The sequence below is a fragment of the Coloeus monedula genome (genome assembly GCF_965178545.1).
Source record: "Coloeus monedula genome assembly, chromosome: 5".
Taxonomy (NCBI): domain Eukaryota; kingdom Metazoa; phylum Chordata; class Aves; order Passeriformes; family Corvidae; genus Coloeus; species Coloeus monedula.
In genome coordinates this window covers 49,173,743-49,200,455 of record NC_138785.1, presented here as the reverse complement: position 1 = coordinate 49,200,455, position 26,713 = coordinate 49,173,743, and the positions used below count along the sequence as shown (strand labels likewise).

Sequence of the window (26,713 nt, the reverse complement as noted above, 5' to 3'; positions counted from 1 at the left end):
CTCTGCTCTGCTCTTGTGAAAGCCCACCTGCAGTGCTGCATCCAGCTCTAAGTCCCACAGCACAGGAAAATCTTGGACCTGTTGGAAGAGGTCCAGACAAGGCTACAAAACTGATCATAAGGATGGAACAGCTCTCCTTTGAGGAAAGGCTGAGAGAGTTGGGGTTGTTTCTCCTGGAGAAAGAGTGGCCTTTCAGCCCTTTAAGGGAGTTTATAAGAAAGATGGGGATAGACTTTTTAGCTGGAGCTGTTGATATAGGACAATAATTTTAAAAGAGGGTACATTTAGATTAGACATAAGGAATAAATTTTTTACAATGAGGATGGTGAAACACTGGACAGGTTACCCAGAGAAATGGTAGACATTCCATTCCTGGAAATATTCAAGGTCAGGTTGGATGGGACTCTGAGCAACCTATCCTATAATTTAATGAGGTGACTTAAGACTTTGAGAGGGGCAAGGACTGCAAGAAACACAGCATTTTTTATCAGACAAGCTGTCAGGCAAATAGGTCTTCCTTCAGTTTCACTCTTTCTGCTATGTAATTCAAGAAAGCCTTATTTGACCTCCACACCCTCTCCTTAGCTCTTACCAAGCATCCTAATGAAAGACATCCTCTGCATGCAAACTCTGTATCATTAAACAGACAGGCATCCTTTCAAAGGTAATCTCACCTCATGAAACTTATGTTTGTTTTTTCAAGACACACAATATATTTATTCTCAATCTCCACATTATATTACTAATTTATTATTTTCCCATTTCTAATGGAACTTGAGAACCATAGTCTCATAGGCATTTTTAAATTTTTGAGCTCACTTTAAATCTAAAGCTAGCGCCGACAGGAAAAATTGGAAAATAAAAACATACAATACTTTTTATATAAACAGACATTATCTCAATCTCCATTAAATGAATTGTAGGCTATCAAAGCAAAAGCAAGCTCTAACCTCATTCATATTGAGACCAGGAAATTGCTGTCCTCATTTATTTCTTGGAGTATCCCAGATAAAATCTAACAACAACTTCCTTAAAAGCAGCTTTGTGAGCCTTGGAATGCCCAGGCTCTTAAATCACTAGTAAGAACAAATCTTTTGAGTTGAGTGTAAACTGCACAGTCTGACATTTTTCAAAGTCTGAATGAGAAATCCTGTTTTGTGGCATAATGTCCCACCATAGCCCTTATTTTTTCCACATTTTCCTTTGTTCTTTTTCTTTTCCCCTTCTCATTGTTATCTTACAGTACATTTGCTCAGCTTTTCTAAAGGTGTTTGTAGTCCAAGGTGTTTTGTTAACACAGAAAAACACATAGGAGCTCTAAAGATATGCACTACCACAGACAAATAAATAAAAAATGAGGCTATCACATATGTACATTATACTGCAGCACATACTGGGATTAATTTAAATAAATCACATCCAGGATTGAGACCAAGACAATTTTCAAACAGATGGTCTTGCATCTACTCTAAAATCAATGCCAAGGACCAGGATAAAGCTACAACAGTATTCAGCTGATTATCAGAAGTGCTCCTTTCTGACGCACACTATTGATCTATTAAAAAAAACCAAAAAACCAAATACTTCTAATTTCCACATAGCTCCTTGCAGAATATCTGCCTCAAGGCATAAAATTTGACATATCAAAAGCACATGCTGTGGCCTGAGTGAGCAAAGCTACACATAGTCCACAGCAACATACAGAGTCCAAATGTCAATATATGCAAACACTATGCAAAGCTCCTATTCTTCCTGCTTCGGTTTCCAGGTTTCCCTGATTGGATTCAGTACTTCAGCAGAACGCTTCAAGGTTTAAGAAACTTACTACAATGGACCTCATCACTCCAATCATCACAGTCATTGTAGCCATTACACTGCAGTTTCCCTGGGATGCAGATCCCACTGGCACACAAGAAACTCTCCTCTCCTCCACACAGTGCTGCAAGAGAGAAAAAGAACAGAATGAGGAGAAAAATTGTTAGCATCAACATCGCCAAGCTAATGCTACTGGAGTCTTACACATGTTAAACTGATATTTAAGATTCCCCACAGGTATTGAAACATATTTCCAATATGGAAAACATCAAGATAGCTCTCAGGGGAACATCACTGAATGTAAGAAGGTCGAGAGGAAAACCTGGAAGAAAAAAATCTCCATTTTTGAGATAGAACAAAGCCATTTAAAACTGCCAGCAGTGAAAGACCCATTTCAAAAGACCTCAACAGGCAGTGATGAAAAGACTATTACACCCATTAAATCTGCCCCTGGGACTAAGGAAGGAGCCTGTAATATGCCTACAAAAAACATAATAATTTCTGCTTAAGACTGGCTTTATTGTATATCCCTTTGGTATTCTTCACAATTTGCCAAACCAATAGGTATACAGTGGATGCTGTGAGGTACCGCTTAGCATCGGCCATGCTCAATGCTTTTCAAAAATGACAAATAGCTCCAGCTTGCATTGGCTGCAAGTTCAACTATTTATCTAGATTTTTAATTTTATTTGTGGTCCTAGAATAGCAGTCTTTTCTATCACACTACGGCAATGGATATACACACAAACACACACAGTTTCAGCACCCTCATTATTAGTTTTAAATTTTTTCAGCAGGAGATTATTTTTTTCAACATATTTACATTCTTTTCTCATCCTCAAATATTATTTTATCATCCCCAAGTAACAGGGCAATCTTAAACTTTCTTAACTGAAACACACACTCTTTATGGAAAATTTGGTTGTAATAAAAACTTAGGAATAATTTCAAAATCTTTTCTATTACACTCCCAGGTGTAATGTCCACTTGGACAGCAAATAATTTTGATTTTGCAATACATACATCATTTTCTAGTTGGGAACAAGGTTATTGCAGTGAAAGCTGCTTATGCAATGTATTTTAAAGGAGGTCTCTAATTTTGCAGAAAGGTGCCCAAAATACTAAGAGACTTTAAACCAAAAATTTTAAACTAGTTTGTGCCATTTAATGTTTGTGACTCTTCATCAGAAACAAGGGTGAAACCACCAGCATCATCCTTTTGCACACCCTTATGATGTGCTCCTCAGTAGGTTCCCTCACACGGTGTGATTGGACACATTTCCTAACCTCTAACTGAAGAGTTACAGCCTCACCTGTATTCCACCAGCTTCAGAAGCATATTACAAACTGCAAAATACAATAGTCTTAAGACAAACATGAGATTAGATAACATTCACAGTCTCATTTTACAGGGGGAAAAATGAGGCAATGAGATATTAAAGTGAAAGTTATAAGAAATAATGAATAATAACCTCAATTGACCAATCTAAGACACAAAAACCAGCATGTCATTGGGTTGGGTTTTTTTTGGAGGGTAAAGACTAATGTTACTTTATATGTTCAAAGAATAGCTCTTGTTGCCTTTACTTGTAGCTGCAAATATCTCAGTTGCAAATAAACTCCAGCTATACAAATGAAGAGCCCAGTTAGCTGGAAGTGTTGAAAGAACAGTAGAGAAAGTTTTTATTCAACCACCTTGTTCAACATTGTCATTGCAACAGTGACAGGGCAAGAATCTCATTCCATATGATAACGTCACACTTTACTATGGGCCAATCTTTTTATTTCTCCAGTTCCCTCACCTATATACTGCACTTCCCAATTGCTGCAGTCACTAAGCTCTACAGGCCCCCCTAGAAACAACAGACTTCCTTGGTATGGAAGTACTAGTTCCCTGGAGACCAGTGTTTATCCCACATATGATCATGTCAGGTAAAAATAGAATATGATAGCATAATCAAAATTTTGTAGTTCATCATACAAGAAAGGCTCTTAGGGCTTGGAAAGGCAACTTTAACTGATTGGCAATCTTACATTCTTATAACTTGGCTTTTACACAGTTTCCTTCATGTTTAAAAAGGAAGACAGCATAAACAGCTCAAAAGGAACTGTCTTGATTTTCTTTGATGGAGATCTCCATCAGTAAAGAGCTTCACTGGTACTAAGATAGCAAGAGTAATGGACTCCTATCTTTTGTGTTAATATGCCAGCTTGGCCTGGGAGAACAAAAGTTAACAGCAGGAATATCTGAATATTTTTCTTACAGATCAGAAGAGCAAAGATTCTGGCATCCCATATTAATTTCTGGGCTGTGAACAAAAGTGTGTTGAAGCACTTGTAAGCCATCCTGACTCTGCCTCCTTAATACAAATTTATCTGCTTAATACATCTACATCTGCTACTACCCCAAACCACTTCTTCATTTCTTCACACCTAAAGGGAGCATTTTCCTGTTTATCTTGTATGTTATACAAAAAAAACAAGAGGAAGAGTGAAATTAGTTTTTTTTATCTCAGTTTTAGCATCCAGCAGCAATCAGAAGGAATTTTTAGAAACTTTAATCTCACCTCTTGCAGTCTTCTAATAGGTAATGACTGCATATGTTTGGCCCAGTCAGTGCAGTGCTCAGGGCAAGGAGAGCACACACACTGTGAACAGTACCTCCAATGAATGCAATTTCTGCTTTCTACCAAGCTTGTACAAGAAGCTTTCAGTAGGATGACTACTCCATCATACCTCCAAAGGTCAGGTTTTAATGGAAATTATAAAAGCCTTATCTAATGCTGTAAAACAAACACTTCAGTTGAATGTTACATTTTGGTATTTGATCAGGAACCCAGTGGATTTAGTTACACAGCCATTCATAAGACTTTCTTGAACACGGGCTGCATACTCAGAAATGTGGGGACTATTTTAAACAAAGCAGCAGCAAAAGAAGAAATAATGCCTGAAATAGATATCTGAAATAGGAAAAACATGGACCATTCCACGCAAAATCATTACAAATGGCAAAGGTGTTATTCTAAAGAACTATGCTGGGAAATGTTAATTACTGATACCTCTGTAAATAATTCACACATTTATTACTAAAATCATGCAAATACACACACACCAAAACTCCTGAAGAATTAAAAATTCTATGTAAAATGAGCCAAATAAAACAGAAGCAATCCTTGCTGATAGAGAAACTTGCTTGTTTTAGTCCTTACCCAGAAAGGTTTATAATCTGGAATAGCTTCCAAAATCCCAGACTAAACAACATTGACAGCAAAAAGTGCTTTATTTTATCTATCTGGTGTGCTATCAAAAGTGTCTTTGAGGAGGGAAGACCATTTATGTGTTGTTTTTCCAGCTAGATTACTGGAATGTCATCTATAGAAGATGATGTGGAAAGGTCCCTGGAAAGCTGCAGAGAGCACATACTGAAATAAACATATTATTTTACTATCCTCAAGATTGACATCTGGCTGCATTTCAAGGTATAGCAGCAGATAAGGCATTCTGTAACTGTGAAAATGACCATGGAAAGTGATGCCGATTTTTTTTCAAAGAGAAGAGGAGACCACATTTACTGTCTAATGCTATGGAAGAACTAAGAGGTATTAAAACCAAAAAAGGCAGTGCTCTTCATGCAAAGCACTGACAAGCTGTAACATTCTAGATGCTAAAACATACATAGACCCATGTAACAAAGGGACACATTAATAGAATAAAAATCTATGGCAGGTCACAAATTACAGAAAAATCCTTGAATCTCAAACAGATGGAAAATGCAGTAGTATTTGGAAAAGTACTACCACACAGTCTTGCCCTGTTCTCCTTTTCTGGGCATTTGATTTTGTCAGACTTTGGAGTCCGAATTATAAGACAGATGGACTTTTTCTCTTACCCAATATAGTCATAATAGCACAGTGGAACACAGAGGAATCCCTGTATTCTCTCACTTCCAAATTTTCATCACCTGCTCCCTACACCATGTATGTACCCTGCAATACAGTGTATGTATCTTGTTGCTGTCAATTCTAGAAAGTTTTGATACTACGATCACAACCACGGAATTAGAAAAGCTGGCGACTCCTTACCCCCAGGTAATTGTTCATTTCTCTATTTCCTTAGGATGCAAAACCCTGTGGGAGAAAGAGGACAAAAGACCTTTTTCTTTCACTCAAGTGATGCAGCCTAAAAAGGCCACATAAGAAACTTCAAGCTGGAAAAGAAACAGGCAAAAACCAGTAATACAAACAGAATAGGAAAATAAAAACCAGAGAACACAACAAAATATAATGCAGGATCAACAGAATTAAAGAGTGACTCGGTAGGCGAAATAGCTTTTTCAGCTGTGTTTCTTCACATGAAACACCACAACAATCCTGAATAACATTTTGTTTCCCTCAAAAAATTATTCCACTATTGCTGGTTTTTCAGCCCTTCAGCATCAATGTTACACATACACAAATCATCTCTGTATCCATTTCACTGTATTAGGTAAATGCAAGGGCACACAAGAAAGATAGTGTCTTCCTGATTTTAAAAGTTTTTTCACAAAAAAATTGTCTACTGGATGAATATAATTACATTGCCTATAGAAAAATAAATACCTGGTGCAATCAGGTATTTGAATTCTCTACTCAAAGTTATTCTTCAAAGATAATTCTCTCAATTAATACCGATGTGAATGAAGGGAGGGGTGGCTTACTTGCAGTCTTCCAATACAAGAAAGATGGAGAGGAACTTTCTACACGAGCATGTGGCTACATGCTAGGACAAGGGGAAAGGCTTCAAAATGAGAGAGAGTAGATTTAGATTAGATATTAGGAAGAAAATCTTTGCTGTGAGGGTGCTGAGGCATGAGAGCAGGTTGTCCAGAGAAGCGGATGCCTCATCCCTGGAAGCGTTCAAAGTCAGGTTGGATGGGTCCCTGAGTGACCTGATCTAGTGGAAGGTGTGCCTGCCCATGCCAGGGGGGTTGGAATAAGATGATTTTTAAGGTCCCTTCCAACCCAAAATCTCATGGCGATGAAGTGCAATTCAGGCCACTTGTGCACCACTTTTTTAACAGAAAGAGACATTCATTCATAATGCCTCTTTAGCAAAAATACAAAAGTGAACAATGTCTGTCAATTCTATACTTAAATTTACATAGTTTTGTTGTATAAACAGTAGAAGCATCATATTCACTGCTCCTTCTGAAAGCATTTTACAACTCTAATTAACAGAAGAATAACTTCAGGGCTCTTTCGAGAGCTCTATGTTGTTGAGGTGACTGAGCCAAAAATTGTGATGACTGAGGGGCCAAGGAGCCCCGAAATAGCAGAGGCCTGCTGGTGGACCAATTGCGAGATTCAAGAACGTCCCCTGACCTCCTGGTGAGAAAGGAAAAGACTCTCCCATAAGGTTTTGTGGTGCCAGGCGGACTTGCTACGCTGCACACCCGCATACCTTCCCCATTGGCTCCCATTCCCTAGTCCCGCCTGTGTACCGCCCCTGTGCCCTCAGACTATTGGTCCTGATGCTTGCCCTGCTCCCATACATAAACCCTGGACACTGTGTGTCCGCCATCGTTCGTCTCTGGTCTGCTTTTGTGGCTGGGTGCGATAAACCTCGTCCGTGGAAATGCCATACAGGGGAGCCCTCCTGGCTCTTTGCCTCTGGTAACGCTGAGCAGTCCGGCTTGGGGGTGTGTGTGAGATCCGTGCCAACAGCCGCGCGGGTGAAAGGAGCAAGCTTGCTGGAGTGCTGTACCCACCGCAACGATCCCATAGCCAGGGATGTTTCAGGGAAACGCAGCTACCCCTTCACGAACCCACGCACAGTGCGTTACCATGTTAATTTAAATCAGATTATTGTGTTAGTTAACTTCTCATTCAAGCTACTGGGTTTTTTTCCGCCATGGGTTTAACAGCAAAAGTTATGTTGGCTGGTCAAAGCAAATAACATAATAGACAGTGTCAGTTGAGAGAGAGTGTGAAAAATAGAGCTGAAATGTTTCTGTGTGTAGGGATATGAATAACAGCCCTCAGGAAGGTTTTTGTGATTTCTTCCCCCCAGAATGCATTATTGGTTTCATGTGAAATGAATGACTGATGATGCCTCCTGCTCACTCCTTTAAACGTGCTCACAACTCATTAGACCTGTGAAACTAGTTGAACTACCTACCTTAAATCTCAAAAGATAAATTCTTACAGCTATTTTTAGAGTAGCTGATTTTCTCATCTACTGAGTATTCACTTGTCAGTAGTGTAAACAAGTATCAATCTGAAGGACATTAGCCTTCAGACCTGCAGAGAATGACTGAGTGACTCAGTCATTTTGCATTCAGATGTTTTTACAATAATGGCACGACTTGGATTTTCCAGTACAATCAGTACATCTGTGTTCACAACAGGAACGTATTTCATAATAGATTCCCCATAGTGATATTGTGCACTCAATTTGCAATGCTTGTGGAGATAACTTTTAGACAAAGAGATAAATATTAGCTATGACACATGAACCAGTATGTATCCACTAGATAATCCGTATTCTAAACGATAAACATTCTTCAGGAAAACTGGTAATTGTCCCCAGGATAAATGCTCTGAATTCTAAGTGGAACATGACTCAAGGATATTTTCTCCAACTGGGCTTGGAAAGCCATATGACATTCAAGGATTTTTTGGAGGAGTGATAATCTTCAATTCAGAAAATGGGAAAGATACGGAGTTTTTAGCCACAATCAGACAAAAATAAACAAGAGAAATCAAGAGAAGGTTTTGTTTGGGATTGGGTGTCTGAGTGACACTGTACAAGTATCTCTGGAACAAACAGGTATAGCAGCCAGACCTTGATTTTGATAAACACAAGATATAACTAAAGATGCAAAAGAGAATTACAACATCACACAAAACAAATTATATGCAAGGCATATGTGGGCAGGGAAGGATTCACTGCATGTAATCTGGAGGCACCAATCCCCAAAAGAAACCACAAAGTTAAGAAATAAGCAGTCATATGCCAAGTACATGCTCTTGAAATTTCCAGGAATTGAACCCTTAGAAGAGTGTGAAGAGCAGTTTGTGCTGAGCACTAGATAAAAAGGGATTAGAGCAGAGAATCAACCTCAGCTGTTTGATTCTACTGTGGTCAGAGAAGTAAATTCTTTCAAATATACAAACTGCAGAAATAAATATTCAAGAACAGCACAGTATATTTCTGTAGGAGAAGCATCCTAGTGAACCCAAACTCTTACCTTTTTCAGTTGCAGAGGAATCACATTAGAACCGTTCTTTTAAATAAAAATAAAAATACTCTCCATAGTCATCAAATCCCAGAATCATAGAAGGGCTTGGTTTGGAAGGGACCTTAATGATCATCTCATTCCAACCCCCTTGGCATGGGCAAGGACGCCTTCCACTAGACCAGGTTGCTCAGAGCCCCATGCAACCTGGCCCTGAACACTTCCAGGGATGGGGCATCCACAGCTTCTCTGGGCAACCCGTTCCAGTGCCTCAGCACCCTCACAGCAAAGATTTTCTTCCTAATATCTAATCTAAACCTACTCTCAGTTTGAAGCCTTTCCCCCTTGTCCTATCACTATGTGTTCTTGTAAATAGCCTGTCTCCATCTTTCTTGTAGGCTCCCTGCAGGTCGTGGAAGACAGCTCAATTGTAGTCTCTCATTCTGCATGAAAACCATTCACATCCAAGCATCATGCCCAATAGTTCACAACAGAAAATTTAATTTTAAAAACCCCTTTTGTTTTATACAACAGGATGTCAGAACTGAAAATAAATAGCCTGGGTCCCCACAGTCTGCCAGGTAGGAGCAGCAGATCTCACAACTGGCTCTACATTTCTTCCCCTGGTGAGAAAAAGCAAGCTTCTACTGTGTACTTATCTGTAATTTCTGCAGTTCACTACCAGTCCTGCCCTACAGATTATGGAACATTAATTAACCAGGCAGGCACTATTCTAAAAAGCTTCTTCTCTAGCAGTACTAAATACATTACTTTAGCCACGGGATATTCTGAAACTTGAAAGTTTCATAAGTAAGAAATCTCCTCTGTCTTAATTTAAGTTCAGATATCTAGATATGGTGGAGCTTTTGAACATTGTAATCAGCTATAATTTGTCAAAATTTAACAGGTATATTTATATTATGCCTTGTATTCAGTTTGTGTACCACAGAGGCCTGAAATCCAGGTCTTTAACATTCTGTTGCTTTTTCAAAATTATACCTCATTCTGTGATCATGCTCAGTTAATGATGTGATGGTCACCCATTGTTCATGGCTAATTATTCTTACTATTCAATGTATAAGCCTTTACCACACTTACGTATTTATTTATGCTACAGCTTCTTACCTTAATTATTTGAACCTGCCATGAAGACAAAATTAGGTACTCCTTATTTCTATTATGTTAACCCCTATGATACCAGAGGCATCAACAAACATGGTTACAACAACCCTGTGAGTTAAAGGACACTTTTAGTCCCATTTTACATGGGGAATTTGAGGCACGGAAAAAAAATATGCATTTTATAATTACTTGCTTACTGTTCCAACTTGGAGAGATCCATTAGACTAATTTTTTCAGCATACTTAGCATATATTATTATCATACAGTTGAGACACAGCTCCCAGAGGCTTTCACTACAGAAACTTGCACAAAATACCATAGGACTCAATAATAAACATTTGTGGACATAGTTCAAATTTCCTGGAAGTCATTCAACTTTAACGAGACACAATCTTTTGGATCTTTCCCTACCTCAGCCATTACAAAATTTCCCACAGATGAAGTTAGGTGTAGGCAACAGCCTCCTTTACTTCATGACTCCTCAAAAATATGCCTTTAGAGCAGCACCTCTGAGGAGATGGAAATGCCTTGTTTTTAGAGACTGGCTGGAAAGCTGACTGGTGGAAAATAACCTGGGAATGCTGGTCAACAGCTGGCTGAACATGAGCCAGCTGTGCCCAGGTGACCAAGAAGGCCAATGCCACCCTGGCCTGTATCAGCAATAGTGTGGCCAGCAGGACCAGGGCCCTGTAGGCAGCAGGATTGTCCCCCTGTACTCGGGACTGGTGAGGCCACAGCTCAAATCCTGTGTTTAGTTTGGGCCCCTCAGTACAAGAAAGACACTGAGGTGCTAGAGTGTGTCCAGAGAAGGACAGCAGAGTGGTAAGGGAGCTGGGGGTGTTTAGCCTGGAGAAAAAAAGGCTCAGGGGAGACCTGATCACTTTCTTCAACTGCCTGAAAAGAGGTTGTAAAAAGCTGGCAGTCAGTCTCTTCTCCCAAGTAATAAACAATATGACAGGAGGAAACAGCCTCAAGGAGCACCAGGGGAGGTTTAGATTTGATAGTAGGAAAAATTTCTTCATGGGAAGGCTGGTCAGTCATCAGAACAGGCTTCCGAGGTAAGTGGTGGTCACCATCCCTGAAGGTTTCTAAAACATGTGTAGACATGATGCTTAGGGACAGGGTTTAGTGGTGGATTTGGCAGTGCTGAATTAACAGTTGGACTGGATGACCTTCAGTATCTTTTCCAAGCTAAATGATTCTGTGACTTTACGTGTGGGTGTGTAAAGGCCATGCTTTTTGAGAAGTTTACCTCTTGATCAGTTTTGGGATCATTTTTACAGCAAGGAAAAAGGAGATAAGCTTGAAATTTGGCCTATCAGGTTCCTATTCCAAATAACAAACCTGTATTTGCTAGAGCTAGCAAATAGAAAGTCAACAGGTCGTATTACTTTCCTCCAACCTTCTTTCCTCGAAACAGCTCAGAAATTTTGATGTAAAATAACAAGGCTTCAAATCAACACAAGTCTGAAAAAAATCAACCTAAATAATTAAAGCACTGCAAACTGTAATTACCATCACAGTAATAAGATGGAACATAATAACAGAACAAGAAATAATAGTTACAACCCAGAGCTTTTTCTACACAGGAAAAAAATACATTATTAAGTGAAAACTCATAATCACAGTGTAATGGTTAAGAATGGGAACATACACTGCTTTCCATTTCCTTGGTGTGGTGAGAAGCATATCCTTGTAGTGGTGTCATTCTCAGTTTTGTTTTGGAATTGAGAGCACTTCAAGAAGTCTGGCCAAGAAGCATTTACCATACCCAGGACTGGTTCACAGCCTTCTTTTGCTGCCTCACAAAATGTCCTGCAGGGCAAGAGTACTCGACTGAATAAAAGAGAGAACAAAATCAAAAATTATTATTATTACTTTAGTATGTTGTGAAAACTTTTTAAACAGAGCAAAAAGTAATAATAAGAGCTTTCAGCAAAGTTTGCATTCTATACAGCAGCACCCATACCCTTAGAGTGCTTAAATTTTCAATACAACTTTTGCAGTTTGTCTAAATTACTGCAGAATATCTTAGGCTTTAGCAAATTCAATTTTACTTTATTCATAACCACTCATAATGCCACAGAAAGCTCTTTTTCCTAGTACACCACATACATCTTTCTCTTTATGTCTGACTCTAGGTTGTACCTGTCCATCTCAAAACCATGGCTAGAATTCCATATTCAGTCACAAGTAAGTGGCTTGAACTGAAGAAGTCTACAGTACCCAAAAATTGACTAACTTAGTGTTTCATTTTACAGTAACAGAGAATAACATGGTACTGTTAGCAACTGTATGACATGGCAGCAAGAGACCACAAGAAAGGAATAAAATGCTGCTGGAGCTGTCTGACTACAGTGGTAACAAAGAGATTGGTGTAAAGCAAAATACTCACTTGCATAACTATTCTGAAGTCAGTATGGTTGCCTTTCTCTGCTTAGTATCTAAAAAGACACTGTGCTGCCAGTGTTGTTACTGAGTTCATTACAGTGGTGGAAAAAGTGGTTGGAGCCACTTTTTCAAAAAAGGTATCTTTAGAGGTATATTCTCCAAGTAATGCTAAGGGCTTTTACACAATGCACTTCACATGCTGAAGTATTGAACTTGTCTTGGAAACAAGTCAAGGAATTTATCTCTAAAGTTGTCTCTTGCAGTTTCCTGGATGGCAGCTTACTTGTTGCCTGGAAAGAAGCATATATGTTCTAAAACAGCGCTTTTCACCACCAGGTTTTTTTATTGTGATCTATTGAGAGACAGAAAATTTTTGCACCAAAGATCACCTATCTGGCTGTGTACAAAACCAAGAATGGTTCCACTGATGGACAGAAGAATTGCCACTTATTAGTTCTGCACATTGTACTGGCAAACTAAGTTCATCTGAATTGTAAAGGCTCTTCAGATAAACATGTGCTAAAAGACCCTTCTGGTTTTTACAGAGACTGTTTGATATGGAGAGAAAGAAAGGGCACAAGAGCTCTCAAGCAGCCATGACTCCCTCCTGTCTGGAGCTTGAGAAACTCCTTAAATAAAGGGGATTTGACAAGGCAAGTGACTGTCTCCAGACATTTTTTAGCTTTTCATTCTTAGCTAATATCCTAATAACACTTCTGGTTTGACAGAGGCTCCCTAATACACAAAATGCTGAAAGAAATGCTGTACTTACTACAGAAGGCACTTGAGTTTCTAAATATCTGTGAGAAATAAGATGTCACAAACCTAAAATGGAGTATTGATTTGATCTGTTGGTGAGTGGTAAGCCTCTATTATATTCAATCTGATATGTTTAATTTAACTTTCTGTTCATTTTTTACAAAAACACAAAACATGCTACGAAACTGAATTACAGTGAAAAGTATTGTAAGCAGTGATTCTACCTCGTTCACTGGTGCAATGGAGCATACCTGATGATCACAAGTAGTCATTTGAAGATAGTACATTCGGATAAGTTTGTAAGTTTTTGTTCTCAAAAAAAGTGTTAGCAGGGACATTACTTGAATTTACCAAGTCTGTGACAGAGATCTACTTGAGTTTACCACAGTTAGCCAATCTGGACATGATTTCTACGAATGAGAATGCTATTTGAAAAAAAAACCCAAACAAATAAACGAATCATAAAGAGTTCTTGAGGGCTCTCAGATGAAGTTTCACACGTCTGGAGTATTTGAAGTGATTTCTTTTTTTCCTGACCCACACCTGAATCATTACCTTTCAAAGCACTTCAGCTATAACCTGACATTTAGCAATCAGGCAATAGTAGTATGTGTATGTCAATTTCTTAAAATGTAACTATAGCAAAGTTCCATCTATATGGCTCCTTGTTTCCAAAGGTCTTTCAACATACTGAACATTCATTTCAATCGAAATATTAAAAATAATAGTAAAAAGTTATATTAAAATAAAACTATGCAGTGTTATACTTACGCATAATAGTTAAAGAGCTTCCAAAAATGTTGGAAGTAATTTTTTTCGGAAGATGTATCTGCACATTGAATTCTTTACATCTATATGAGAAAAACCCACAAATACAAGAAGTTCACCTTATTTATTTAAATTAAGCAGTCCAGTATTTGAATATTACACTGCAGTGCAAATGTTTGGATACCATATCAGATTTTCATGGCAAGGTTCTCATAGCAGAAGGGATACAGGGTGGCTCCTGTGAGAAGCTACCAGAAGCTTCTCCTTTGTCTGAAAGAGCCAATTCCAGTCAGATCCAAGACAGACCCACTACTGGGCAAGGCTGAGCCCATCAGAGACAGCAGTTGTACCTCTGTAATATTTGAGGAGGAGGGAAAAAAATACTGTGCAAAGGCAGCTGCAGCCGGGAGAAAAGAGTGTAAATATGGGAAAGAAGCAATTCTGTAGATACCAAGGTCAGTGCAGCAGGAGGGGCAGGAGGTGCTCCAGGTGCTGGAGCAGCGATTCCCCTGCAGCCCATGGTGCAGCCCACGATGAGGCAGCTGTGCCCTGCAGCCCATGGAGGTCCATGGTGGTGAAGATATTCACCTGCAGCCCCTGGAGGACCCCACACTGGAACAGGTGGATGCCCAAAGGAAGCTGTGGGAAGCCCACACTGGAGCAGGTTTGCTGGCAGAACTTGTGACCCTGTGGTGAACCCTCACTGGAGCAGCCTGTGCCTGAAGGACTGCACACTGTGGGAGGGACCCCACACTGGAGCAGTTCATGAAGACCTGCAGCCCATGGGAAGGACTCACACTGGAGAAGTTCATGGAGGACGGTGTCGCTTAGGAGGGACCCCATGCTGGAGCAGAGGAAGAGTGTGAGGAGTCCTTCTCCTGAGAAGGAAGGAGTGACAGTGACAACGTGTGATGAACTGACCACAGCCATCACTCCCCACCCCCTGCACCTCTGAGGGGGCAGGACGTAGGGAATTCATGACCAAAGTTTAACGCAGGAAGAAGAGAGGGGCGTGAGGAACGTGTTTTAAGATATGGAGTTTCTTTCCTCATTACCCTGCTCTGATTTGATTAGCAGTGAATTAAATTTCTTACCCTAAGCTGAGTCTGTTTTGCCTATGACTGTAGTGGGTGAGTGATCTCTCCTTGTCTGTATCTCAATCTATGAGGCTTTCGTTCTATTTTCTCTCCCCTGTCCAGCTGAGGAGGGGAGTAACAGAGCAGCTTTGGAGGGCACCTGGTGACCAGCCAGGGTCAACCTACCACAGAACAGTAATAATTTGGAAATTACCGGTCTTCTAAAAGACAACTGCATGGTGATCTAATAAGCCAAGCAGAATTTGCAGTCTCCAGAGAAGCTTTAACAAATCAGAAAACATGGGATTATCCAGCAATTGCTGCAATATTTGGCCCAGTTTCAATACTGAGTCATGTGTACTCCATAACTTAAATATTTCTGGATAATGATCAAGTTTAGTATGCACATATTGCTTAATATGCTGGAGAATGAAAATATTATTTAAAGTCTTTATCTTGATTATTCTTATTTACAGCTACTCGGAGACCAATAGTTTTAAAAATAAACTGGCAGGTCTTTGGCAATCTTACCATAACTGATTCAGCATCAGTGGCAGGCACAGAAGCAGGTTATAACATATTAGGGTGTGATTCTGCTCTTCAGGATATTAATAGAAAAACTCCTGAAAATGTATTTTGATGAAAGAAAGAAAATATTTTTATTTCTGTGGTTGGCTTCCCCACACTTAAAATCCACACTTCAGTGAATTCAGCTGCGCAGAAATACTAACATTAAGAACTGTAAGGCACCAAAAGAACTAAAAATCTGAATAGCAGACTGATGAACATCTTCAGCTATTGCTGGTTTTCATTACTGTTCTTTCCCAAGCTTCATCCCTTCAATTGTTCAGGATAACTTTTTCTGTGGCCATACAATAAGCTGTGTTCAGGTACTGAACCAAGTTAAAAGCAACTGTAGGATATTTTGCTGTATCATTCATAGGCACACATGCTAAGAATGATGATAGATCTCAGGCCTGAGGCAAAATAAAGGAATTGGTAATACAATTGTGAGAGATTTCTGGGGCAGGGAGGATGAGTACAAGGACAAAATGAAACATGATGTAATTATGAGAAGAAAACAACAGCTCTGAAATCAAACAAGTTGAAATGATGAGCTCACACACCAGCCTTTGTGAGTTCTAATTGTCTTTAATCCTTTCCATGGTTTTCTGACAATAAAGACTTCTACAGAATATAAATGTCAGAAAAATAAGTTTCTACAGCAGAGCAAACACACACACTCAGGGTGGCGGTTTTCTAGAGCAATCATTCTTGTGAAATCTTTCTCAGTACCCTCTCACAGTACTCCAACATGGAGAGCAGCCCAGTCACTGACAGAGTTTTATGAGACAAACTCATAAACCCCTCAATATTGCTTCTTGATTCATGGATTTATAAATGAATTGGCTGCTAATATTACACTTTCCCACAATCAAGAAAATTAGGCATTTTTATCTTTTATTGTTTGGTTTTTGTCTCTAACTTGCAAGTTCATTTGAGAGTTTGAATTTTCTATTTTGTCTCTAGATGGGGGCTTAAATCTGAAGTTTGCTTCTTTGCAAATAATAAAATCTGAAAAGAAAGCAAGATTATTTTAGATTTTTGTGGTTATTTCACTTGATAAAATTGTAGTGAATCCATATAGTAACATTTAAGGATGGCACCTCAATTCCATGTAACACTTTGTAACACTCAAAGCAGAGCTAGCTGCATTACCTCCCACCTAGTTTTTAGCTCAAGTGCATGTAGTGTTTTCTCGAAGCAGGTTCCTGTGTGTAAGATGCAAAACTAACCTATAAAAAGATAGGACCACAGTCTGAGAAACATCTAATATCTTAAAGGAGGAAAAAGGACTCAGAGATGAACCTGGCAAAAGGCATAGCAGCTCAGTTTCCCTGGGGTGAGAGCCTGAATAATGGTTGCAGCTGTTTGGACAAGATTAAGGCCTCACATTAATTGGCTGAACTGTGGGTCGGTGCCCACTCATCTGCCCTACAGGGACTCAGTATAAGGATTTACAGATACACTCATACACTCATGGATGCCCCATTTGCTGTCATGAAGCTGGCAATTAGAGATGAGCTACAAGAGGAAGGCCCTTTCCAAGAGACTGAAAAAAGCCTGGGTTACACAATGAGAAAGAAAAATATGGAGATACTAAATGGAGTGCCTGCAGCATGGAAGAACAATCTGTTTAAAGGCTATGAGAACAGAAAAGAGTCAAAACCAAATTAAAAGAAAAAGCTGGACTCTCTTCTGTGGGTCCATACAGATTTTTTTCTCTAAGAATTACATGTCAAATTAACTACTCCTTAATAGTTGCCATGTCTCATGGCAACAGGAAAGAGATGGCTAGAGTTATACTTGTAAAAGTCTTAGAACACATCTGACATCCAAGAGTACCATACTTAACAAAGAGCTCACACAGAAGTCTGAAGGCTGTTCAGACAAGAGGGAGGAAATAAAAATTCCTGATTCCAGTGAAAGTGGAACTGGGAACAAATCCAGATATACCATTAGATTAAAAAGACTCTTCTTATCCATCCAAAAATATGTAAAGGAAGCAGCAGGTGCTGTTGAATTTTACATCTTCTACATCAAATGCTGTCATTTAACATCTCTTTCAGGCCTAGAAATGCTCTTCAGACAATGTGGCCAAAGTCTGTTGATATCCTTAACGATGGATACATACAGTCTCTACAATGCAAGTTAGAAATTTAGTCAGTGTAATAATTTATTTTGTAGACAAAACCCAGATAAATTATTTTGACCAAAATAAGGAGTCTCATCTGAGTCAGCAGTGTACTGTGGCAGCCAGGAGGACCAGCTGTGTCCTGGGGGACTTCAGGAACAGCATCGCCAGCCAGGCAAGGCAGGGGATTGTCCTGCTCTGCTGTGCACTGGGGCGGCCTCACCTCAAGTCCTGGGGGCAGTTTTGGGTGCCAAAATGTAAGCTATTAAACTATTAGAGAGCATCCAAAGGAGGGCAATAGAGATGGTGAAGGGTCTAGAGGGGAACAATATGAAGAGAGACTGAGGACACTTGGTCTGTTCAGTGTAGAGAAGAGGAGACTGAGAGGAGACCTCATCATAGTCCGCAACTTCCTCATGAGAGGAACCGGAGGGGCAGGCACCGATCTCTTCAAGTTTGTGACCAGTGACAGGACTCGAGGAAACAGCATGGAGCTGAGTCAGGAGAGGTTTATGTTGGGTATCAGGAAAAGGTTCTTGCCCCAGAGGGTGGTTGGGCACTGGAACAGGCTCTCCAAGGAAGTGGTCACAGCACAAGCCTGACAGAACTCAAGAAGCATTTGGACAATTCTCCCAGGCACATGGTGTGACTCTTCGGGATGGTCCTGTGCAGGACCAGGAGCTGGACTTTCATGATCCTTGTGGGTACCTTCCAGTCTGGGATATTGTATGGTTCTATGAAGCAGCAAGAAAAAAATTCAGAAATCTACTCTAACTCCTCAGTCCCTTTCCATGACAACACAATATATCACAAGTTGGGCTTATAATACCATAACAATCAGAAACTCCTAAAGTATACACTGTACAGCAGAAGAATAAATTTTGCAATATAGCATTGAAATTATTGCCACAAAAAAAAATCTATCAAAATTATTCAGTGTGTTTTGTACAATGACCATAATCAGTTGGGATGATCTGTCCTGACTAAAGCAATCAGCCCTTCCAGACTTGTCTTACTGATCCCATCACTTGATTCAAAGACAACAGTAAAAATGGGAGAGAGGCACTAAATTAATTCATTAGAGCTTTATTTCAGCCATGAATCAGTTTTAATAAGTATTATTAAGAATATTGCTACAATTATGAGCTATTTTTACAATCCTGTACTGTCTGCCAAAATGACTCCTAAATGATGTCAAATTTCTGAAAATTCTTGCCTAGTATTTATTATGCAAATGATGAACGCACTGTTTATTTAGTTTACTCTATAGAAATTTCTTTAAAAAAAACAAAATGAAACAAACTCTTAAAATGCCTGAAAATCCAGGTTACAAGGTTTTTTGATTTTAGCAAACAAAATTCGCACTTGGGAAAGAGAAGCTGTCACAGTGAAACAGAAGTCCTCTATATCACACACCAGTATTTCAATCACAGTATTGCTACAGGAATTCTGGACTAACTGGAAGTAAATCATACACTGCACAGCTGCTCTAACTATTTGTATCATCAGGATAATAAAGGCACCCAAAACAATATTGTACCTAAAGAACTGTCTCCCATTTCCACAGATGACTGTGAGAGGTACCCTTAATTTCATGCAGTTTTCCAGAACTCGTGTTTCCCTGTGCACTTCAGAGCATTGCCAAAAGGAAGACCTCAAGAATCAGCCCAAGTTAAAACTTTCTGAGCTGCATCTTGTCAGGAATCCTAAAGAATCACAGACACACCTCTCACTCATTGGCATTCAAGGATCCTCTCTGTCAAGTAGAAAATCATTGTAATCCATTATCATGCTACTTCCAGTTCACATTAAAATTGTTTCACAAATACTTAAATCTGGCAGAAGCAGATGTCATCAATTTAAAGAAGCTGTCCCACCCGCCATCAGCTTGCTCCAGAACCTCTCCCCACCTCTCTTCCCTACTTCTTTGTGCCAGCACAGCACTTCATGCTGTTACACAATGGGTAACATCGGTCACTCCTAATTTAATTCAGATCAGTTTCCACGTCCAATTTGTCATGGAGCTGAGAGAATACTCATGACAGGACATGGAAAAGACATGGGTGAGATGGGGAATAACAAGCAGGAGAACAGGATAGTACTGATTCTTTCAGCACCACTAGCATTTTATATAGCATTATCTATCATGAAACAGTAGTCTGGAACATGTTCTCCAGAAGGGTTGTGAAACCTCCATCCTTAGAGATACTCAAATCTCAATTGAGAATGTCCCTGAGGAGTTTCATTCATCTTTAATGCTGGTTCTGATCCCAGCCAGAGGAGTTCGAGAAGTTTCTTTCCTCCCCACCTGCATAATCTTGTGATTCCAGTTTGACTGCCCTGCTCAGCCTGTGAGTCTGGTGCTTGCCACTGGGGTCTTCAATAGGGCAACAATAACTTCTGACAGAAGAGACAAACTTGTGAGAGGAAGAATGCCCCACTTACTGAATTCTCATTAGGTTTTGAGTGCAGGTGGTTTATAAGTTATTTGTTAATAAGATGGGCACTAAAAGAAGCTAAACATGAGCAGAAAATATATACAAATTCTTGGAGAATTCTTTAACCACGCTTCAATACAAAACCATTTTGTTTACTAATTGCTGCACAAGAGGATGTACTCATACCTAGTAAAAGAGTTCTATCTACCAAACTAAGATAAAATGTTACCTCCTCTGTATGTTTCTGGTTGTGAGCCCAGGTACACCAGTCCAGCAAGAAACGATCAGTGTTAATACTCCCGAAAGGTTTATGAAAATGCAAGGTTTTACCAAAAGTTCCTATCCTACAATTATTGCAATTTGTTAAATGAAATAAATTTTATTTTGTGAAAAGCATGTTTTCTAGAAGATAGATTAAATTAGCAAACAAACATTAACAAAAAGCCATGCTAATTTTAAGAGTAGTTGTAAACAATTATTTCAGCTGCAAAATGGTAAGAAATATTATATTGCATGTGCAGGAGAATGACTTATGATCTCTAGTTAGCATACCAACTTAGGAACCATAAACCACAGCTTATAATAGATAATACACAGAGCAAATCATTGCAACAACAAGACTGAAGGTAATCAGTCAATAATATATGCATTAATAAAATAACCGGCCCTCCTGATTTTCCTTTCTGCCTCCTTCCCTTAACTTCTCTGAGCAGCATTGTGAAATACAGTTTCAAGCAGACATTCCCATGCCCAGATTGTTCTCAAAAATGTTTGTCTGTTTGATAACCTTTTAACTCTGCTGCATCCATAATTCCCCCCAACACATGCATTGTAATTAGATCAGTGGAGAGGGTGAAACACTCCGTGAAGGTTTGATGCTGCCTGCTGTGGCAAATGCTGGCTTCACGTGCATTGGACCACACACATAATTCTGGCCAATGTAGGATCCCATTGCCTATATTTCTATATTACTTCACTAACTTTTATTTTTTTTAATTAATTTCTTAGGCACAAGAAATTTATATAATTTACAAATTATACATACCAGTAATTTTAAACAGTTTGTGGGCAGGGAAGGGACAGTTCTCTGAATGCGGAAAACACAATCTCTCCAGTATCCTATTTCTCTGTCCTTTTCCCCTATATTTTGCCCCTGGTTTGTCCTTCCTGACACTGCACCTGTGTAAAAGAGTTGGCATCACAGAGGCCAACTTCAGGCCCTGTTCCTGTAAGAGCCTGTACCTAGATCCAGTGCTGCCTCTAGCTATTGGGATAAACAGGATAAACAACACGGATAAACAGCAGGATAAACAACATGGATAAGTTTTGAGTGAAGTTCACAAAAGCAGGAAAAAGAAAATAACCACATCACTGGTCTCATTCATGGATTATACCAAACATGACAGACAGATATCTCTTTCTCTTTGAAGATTGATTCTCTTCCATTTTCTAAGAGGACATGAATGAAATTGTTTTAAGCTGTTGACAGTTTTTAGTAAAAGACACCACCATTCTGGATTTGGTTTTTTGGACCTAATACTTCATCCTATTTTATGTCCACAATGAAAATTACATTATTTGGGTTTTTTTCCTTTTTATTATTTACAGAAAAAAATGCAGACAACCAGAAAAAAAACACAGAATAAAATTTGCCACTATGAGCCATAACAGCAGCTCTTCAAAAATATTTGACTGAACACAAAGTATTCACAGCTTCTTAGAACCTATTTGGTATTAACCTAATTGTTATTAGTTAATTTCTCCCATTCCAAACGTACCATGTTGACCTATTCTGACCTCTTTGGCTTTCTACAAGCCTTTACCTGGCTACTGCTGTGTGTAGCATAGATACTACATCACAATAAAATATTTGTTACATATAGACTTTTACATGACAAACTTCTTTGTAGGAAAGAGTTCGAAAATCAAAGAAGCCTTTTCCCTTCATTGTATTATTTTGCCCTTCAGAATTAATCTGAGGGGGAAAAAAAAGGTTGAATTATGGCAGAGAGTTTTGCTATACATTCACTGTGCATTAGATCACAAATGAATAAAGTGAAATTAATTTTCCGACTTTAATCAAGACGAAAAATAATGTTGTGCCTAAAGATACAGGCTATAAATGTTACAGATTAGTTCTCTGCTCTACTGAAAATTTCTTTCTCAGTCTCGGCTTCCCCAGCCATTAATGTGACAGTATAACTTTCTCTTCCTATCCTTTACTTGTTTTCTTCATGTGGGCTATAAACTTTCAAAGGCAAGAGGTGGCCCCTCAGTGCATGTTTGTACAGCATCCAGCATAAAAAGCCATGATCTCAGATGGACTCTTTGAGCTCTAACTGAAGACAAGCCACTTCACGACTCTATTTTCAAAGATACCCAACATGAAAAAAAGCATGATGAGTAAAAAGATACAGAAATACAAGGCTCATTGGAATTTCAGCTTGGGAACATATCACACTTTCTAATTTGCATTGCCCTAATACTATTTTCTAGGTGGAGCCTAAATTAAGTTTGATCTCCAAAGATATGAGGCTCTGAGGACCTCTCAATGGAAGGCATCTCCTCAACTTTCTGGAATATACTTTTTAAAAGAGGATTAATGTAAGTACTCAAGCTATTATTTCTGTTTTAAAGGCATCATGACCGCACAGGGTTATGAGAATCCATAAGCTTCAAATTTATTCCCAGCATAAAAAGTCAAAATAAGCCATGTACACAGGCCTTCAGGATCTTATAAGGCCTGCCTATTTTTCCAAGTCTTTGGATGAAATATGAGTATTTCACAGAGTGCAAGAAATATTAGAAAGCATCAGTCAACCAGTCTGTTTGCATTATGCAGTTATAGGCTGACCCACTGTGAACTTCTCTACTGATTTTGAATCTTTAAATTTACCATTAATTTTGGCTTTAAAATACATCCTTCTTTCCCCCCTTTTGAAATCTGAAGACATTGCAGTCTAACTTTTATTGTCTTCTTGCATTGTGGAATCCAGTGCACGTGAGTTGCTATAAATAAACATCCGCTATATTGTAGTAACTGACCTTTGGCCCACTCAGTGTCTTACTGTGCTAAGGGAGAATTCACTAGATTAAATCATTAATCATAACCAACAGCTCTGAGGACAGGTCTTTCTTACAACAGATAAGGTTCCAGTATTGCATGTGGTGGTCAGAGGATACGGACTATTACTACCCAAAAGAACAAAGTTACTACTGGGAATGTTTTAGAAGTCATTAGCTTGGCACATGTAGTTTAAGGTGTTCTTCCACCCAGTGGTGGTATTACTTTTCAGAACTGAGTCATGTTTTCTTAGCAGTGATGCTGGACTGTGCTAGGAGAGGGGTTTTTGAGGCTGATTTTGAAGCCATATTGGAAAGATCTCATCCATCTGCTCAAGAAGGAGGAAGCTACATAACACCTTTAAATGAGCAGTCCTTTACTACACAAAGCATGCAAAAAAGCCTTACTGCACTTCAACTTTCCATGTTCCATTTTCACACAGGTTTTAGTTGTACTTTCAAACTTTATCTGTACTGGAAACTGGTATATAGCTACTGTTATATATTTTATTAAAAGAGCAGGGCTAGCTGATTTTATAACCAGTTGCTGAAATTAAATACAGCTTTTAAAATTAATGTATTTTTACTGTCACACATGACTTCACTGCAGTAAGAAATAGAAGAACATTTCTGAAGAGCAACAGTACTGTGGTAGTATTCAGAAATCCCTGTACCTAACTACACAAACACTGAATATGCTCTCTGCCTAGAAACTTAATCTCCTTCAAGTGTTAATGAAAACAATGTTTATAAATATATGAAAGATAAATGGGAAACAGACATCAGTTTAAATATCAGAGAAAAGCTGTGTAATGACAGCCCACTGAATGCCAAAGATCAGTGCTTGTAACTCTCCTTCTTGTTCCTTCTTGTAATGCACTGTTATAGTTATTGCTCCCATGGCTGCAAGCTGCCAGCAGACTCTCAACAATATCTAAGAATAGACATCTAGGCATCACAGGAGTTTCATCTCTTTCATACTCTGTAAACAATATTTGTCAAATTAAGCTTTACATACATTAACAAAGCAACCGAAACAACTGCTTCACAAAACAAAGAGAGATCAACAAAGGAAAAATTATGACCACATATACACTGATGTTAGAATGCAACAGCTGTAACTGCTGGGAGGAAGCAGTGACGATGTCAGTAACAGCTGTTCACAACACTGGTGGATGTTTTGTCATACCATAAGTTAAAGACAACAATAGTCCCCCAAAAAAAAGCACTACAGCATATGGACATATCCCCGTATCACCAGAGGCTTTCCAGTGACTCTTCTGCTTCAGTGTGTTTCTGCTTACCAGATTCTCCTGTTCAACAGACCTAACACAGGCCTGTCTCTTTCATTTTTGGTATCTGCACTCAGCATACACAAAGTAGCTTCCCCCTACTATGTCATGTGCTTTTCTCTAGATCTCACTGACAGGAGTTATGGGGGGAAGGCAGAGAAGGGGCTGGGTTGAGAAGGGAAGGGAAGGTGTTAAGTAACTACTTTTTGCAGATCTGATGCTCCTTAAAATAAATTATTCTTGGCTTTGAAATATGTGTGTTTGCCTGCAATAATTTGATGCTACAAGAAAGACAGTGATCACAAAAATCACTTAGTTGCCCACAGACAAAAAAGGTATTTTCGTTTAAAGAAGAAACCAGAAGTTAAATTAGGACAACTGACATTTAGCAAACTAGACTTAACTAACCAGTACATTGTCAATCCACTGTTATGGTTCTTCCTGTGGTTGCCACTCTGACTGCAGTCACTGCATTTTCAGTGACATCCATGGCATACTCTGGAGACATAATTACTAAAACTGAAGTCAGATTCTAACGTAATCTTATATCATTTGCAGTTTCATATTGGACTTTCTTCCCCACCAGTCTGCAGAATATTTTCCACCAAAGAAAAAGATTTTAAAATACAAATAGTGACCTCCAGGACATAAAACAGGACATTGAAATCCAGTTCCAGCTTTGACGTTATGAATTTTTGGGAGAAGGCTGCTGCTATGGAAAAAAATGAAAAGCAAAAAGAGGAAGGAAAAAAACCCAAACAAAACCAAAACCAAAACAAACAAAAAAAAACCCCAAAACAACACCACACAAAGAAAACCCCTGACTCTTGACTCTCAAAGTATTTTGATTGTCACTGAAAACCAGAGCAAAAAAATGTCTTCAGGAAAGAAATGGAAAAGAAAATGTATAAAATTTATCCTTTCACCATCTACTTATTTAAGAGCTTTGCACTTTTGATACACACAACTCACTCTCAAAAGGTTTGTGAAAGTCAAATTCCAAACAAGGCAGAGTAAGTGAAGCAACAGAGAAATGGCCTGTTCAGTTGTCAAACATTTAAAAGCATCAATTTGTTACCTGAACCCGCTTTTCTTATTTTGTTCAATAATTTTTACAGAAAACAGGTAGTGTAAGGCTGTTCGTTATCAGATTCCTTAAGTAGAAGAATTGTAATACTGAATTGGAGCAGAGGTGCTGTAACTAATAATGCACTCAGTTAAACAGGGTTAATTACAGCTTTTGATAGGCTAACAAAGACGTACACAGGTGTGTTTGGATTAAACCACTCAGCCAGTCTGAAGGTCAGTGTCATTCCACTGTTACCTGTGCTGCCTTTCCTCCCCCACTAATCCTATCCATATAGTCATCTGTACATGTTTATTCTGGGTTAATTTTCTGTCAGTTTAGTGAGTTTAATTAGCCAGTCCAGGAATCCTTGTAATACACTGGAAATGGCAGGCATACATTTCCTGGAGTGTGACTGTACCTTTCACTGGTAACTGAATTTTAGACCAGCTTTCACAGAACTTCTTTCATAAGTATTCTATTCCTTCTAAATAGCTTTTGACTTCCTGGTCTTGTTATGTTATTTGAAACACTTATTCCATTGTCATACTCTCTTCCACTGAATTTCACAGTGGAGGAACTGGAAATGAGGAAAAATGAAAACAAGGAGAAAGAAATCAATTGTCTCTCTTTCCCCCTCCAGAAACATCAAAGATTGTGTACATATACTAAAAAAATATTCCTTTTCCCCTTTTGTGTCATGTTTTGATTTTAGCTCTGCTAAACTCACTGATCCTTTTTCAAATCAAACTCAATTTAAAAGTGCATGCACATTATACTACCACTGTGAAATTATGTAAATGCAGAAAAAATACATGCTCCTTAAGCTTTTAGAATAGTTAATGTCACCCTGAACATATCTTGCTAATTTAATACCAAAAAACATATTTAAAATATTAACTTTGATGAAGGAAATGACTAAAGAAATTTGAAGTTTAACTAAAGGCCATCCAATTTATGACAATATTATACATATCAAAGGCATTATTGTTGTTCAAAACATTCCATTTTG

General features: G+C 38.8%; 1 protein-coding gene across 1 annotated transcript in view; it reads right to left on the bottom strand.

The window, feature by feature from the left end:
• The window catches only part of CORIN (corin, serine peptidase), a gene marked incomplete at both ends in the record, with an annotated part of 118,884 nt that overhangs the window by 48,457 nt on the left and 43,714 nt on the right, over positions 1-26,713 (bottom strand). The window contains 2 exons of the mRNA XM_082281315.1: positions 1,826-1,939; positions 11,808-11,989. Of these exons, the coding sequence (XP_082137441.1) occupies positions 1,826-1,939; positions 11,808-11,989 (296 nt within the window). The remainder of the gene's footprint in view (positions 1-1,825; positions 1,940-11,807; positions 11,990-26,713) is intronic.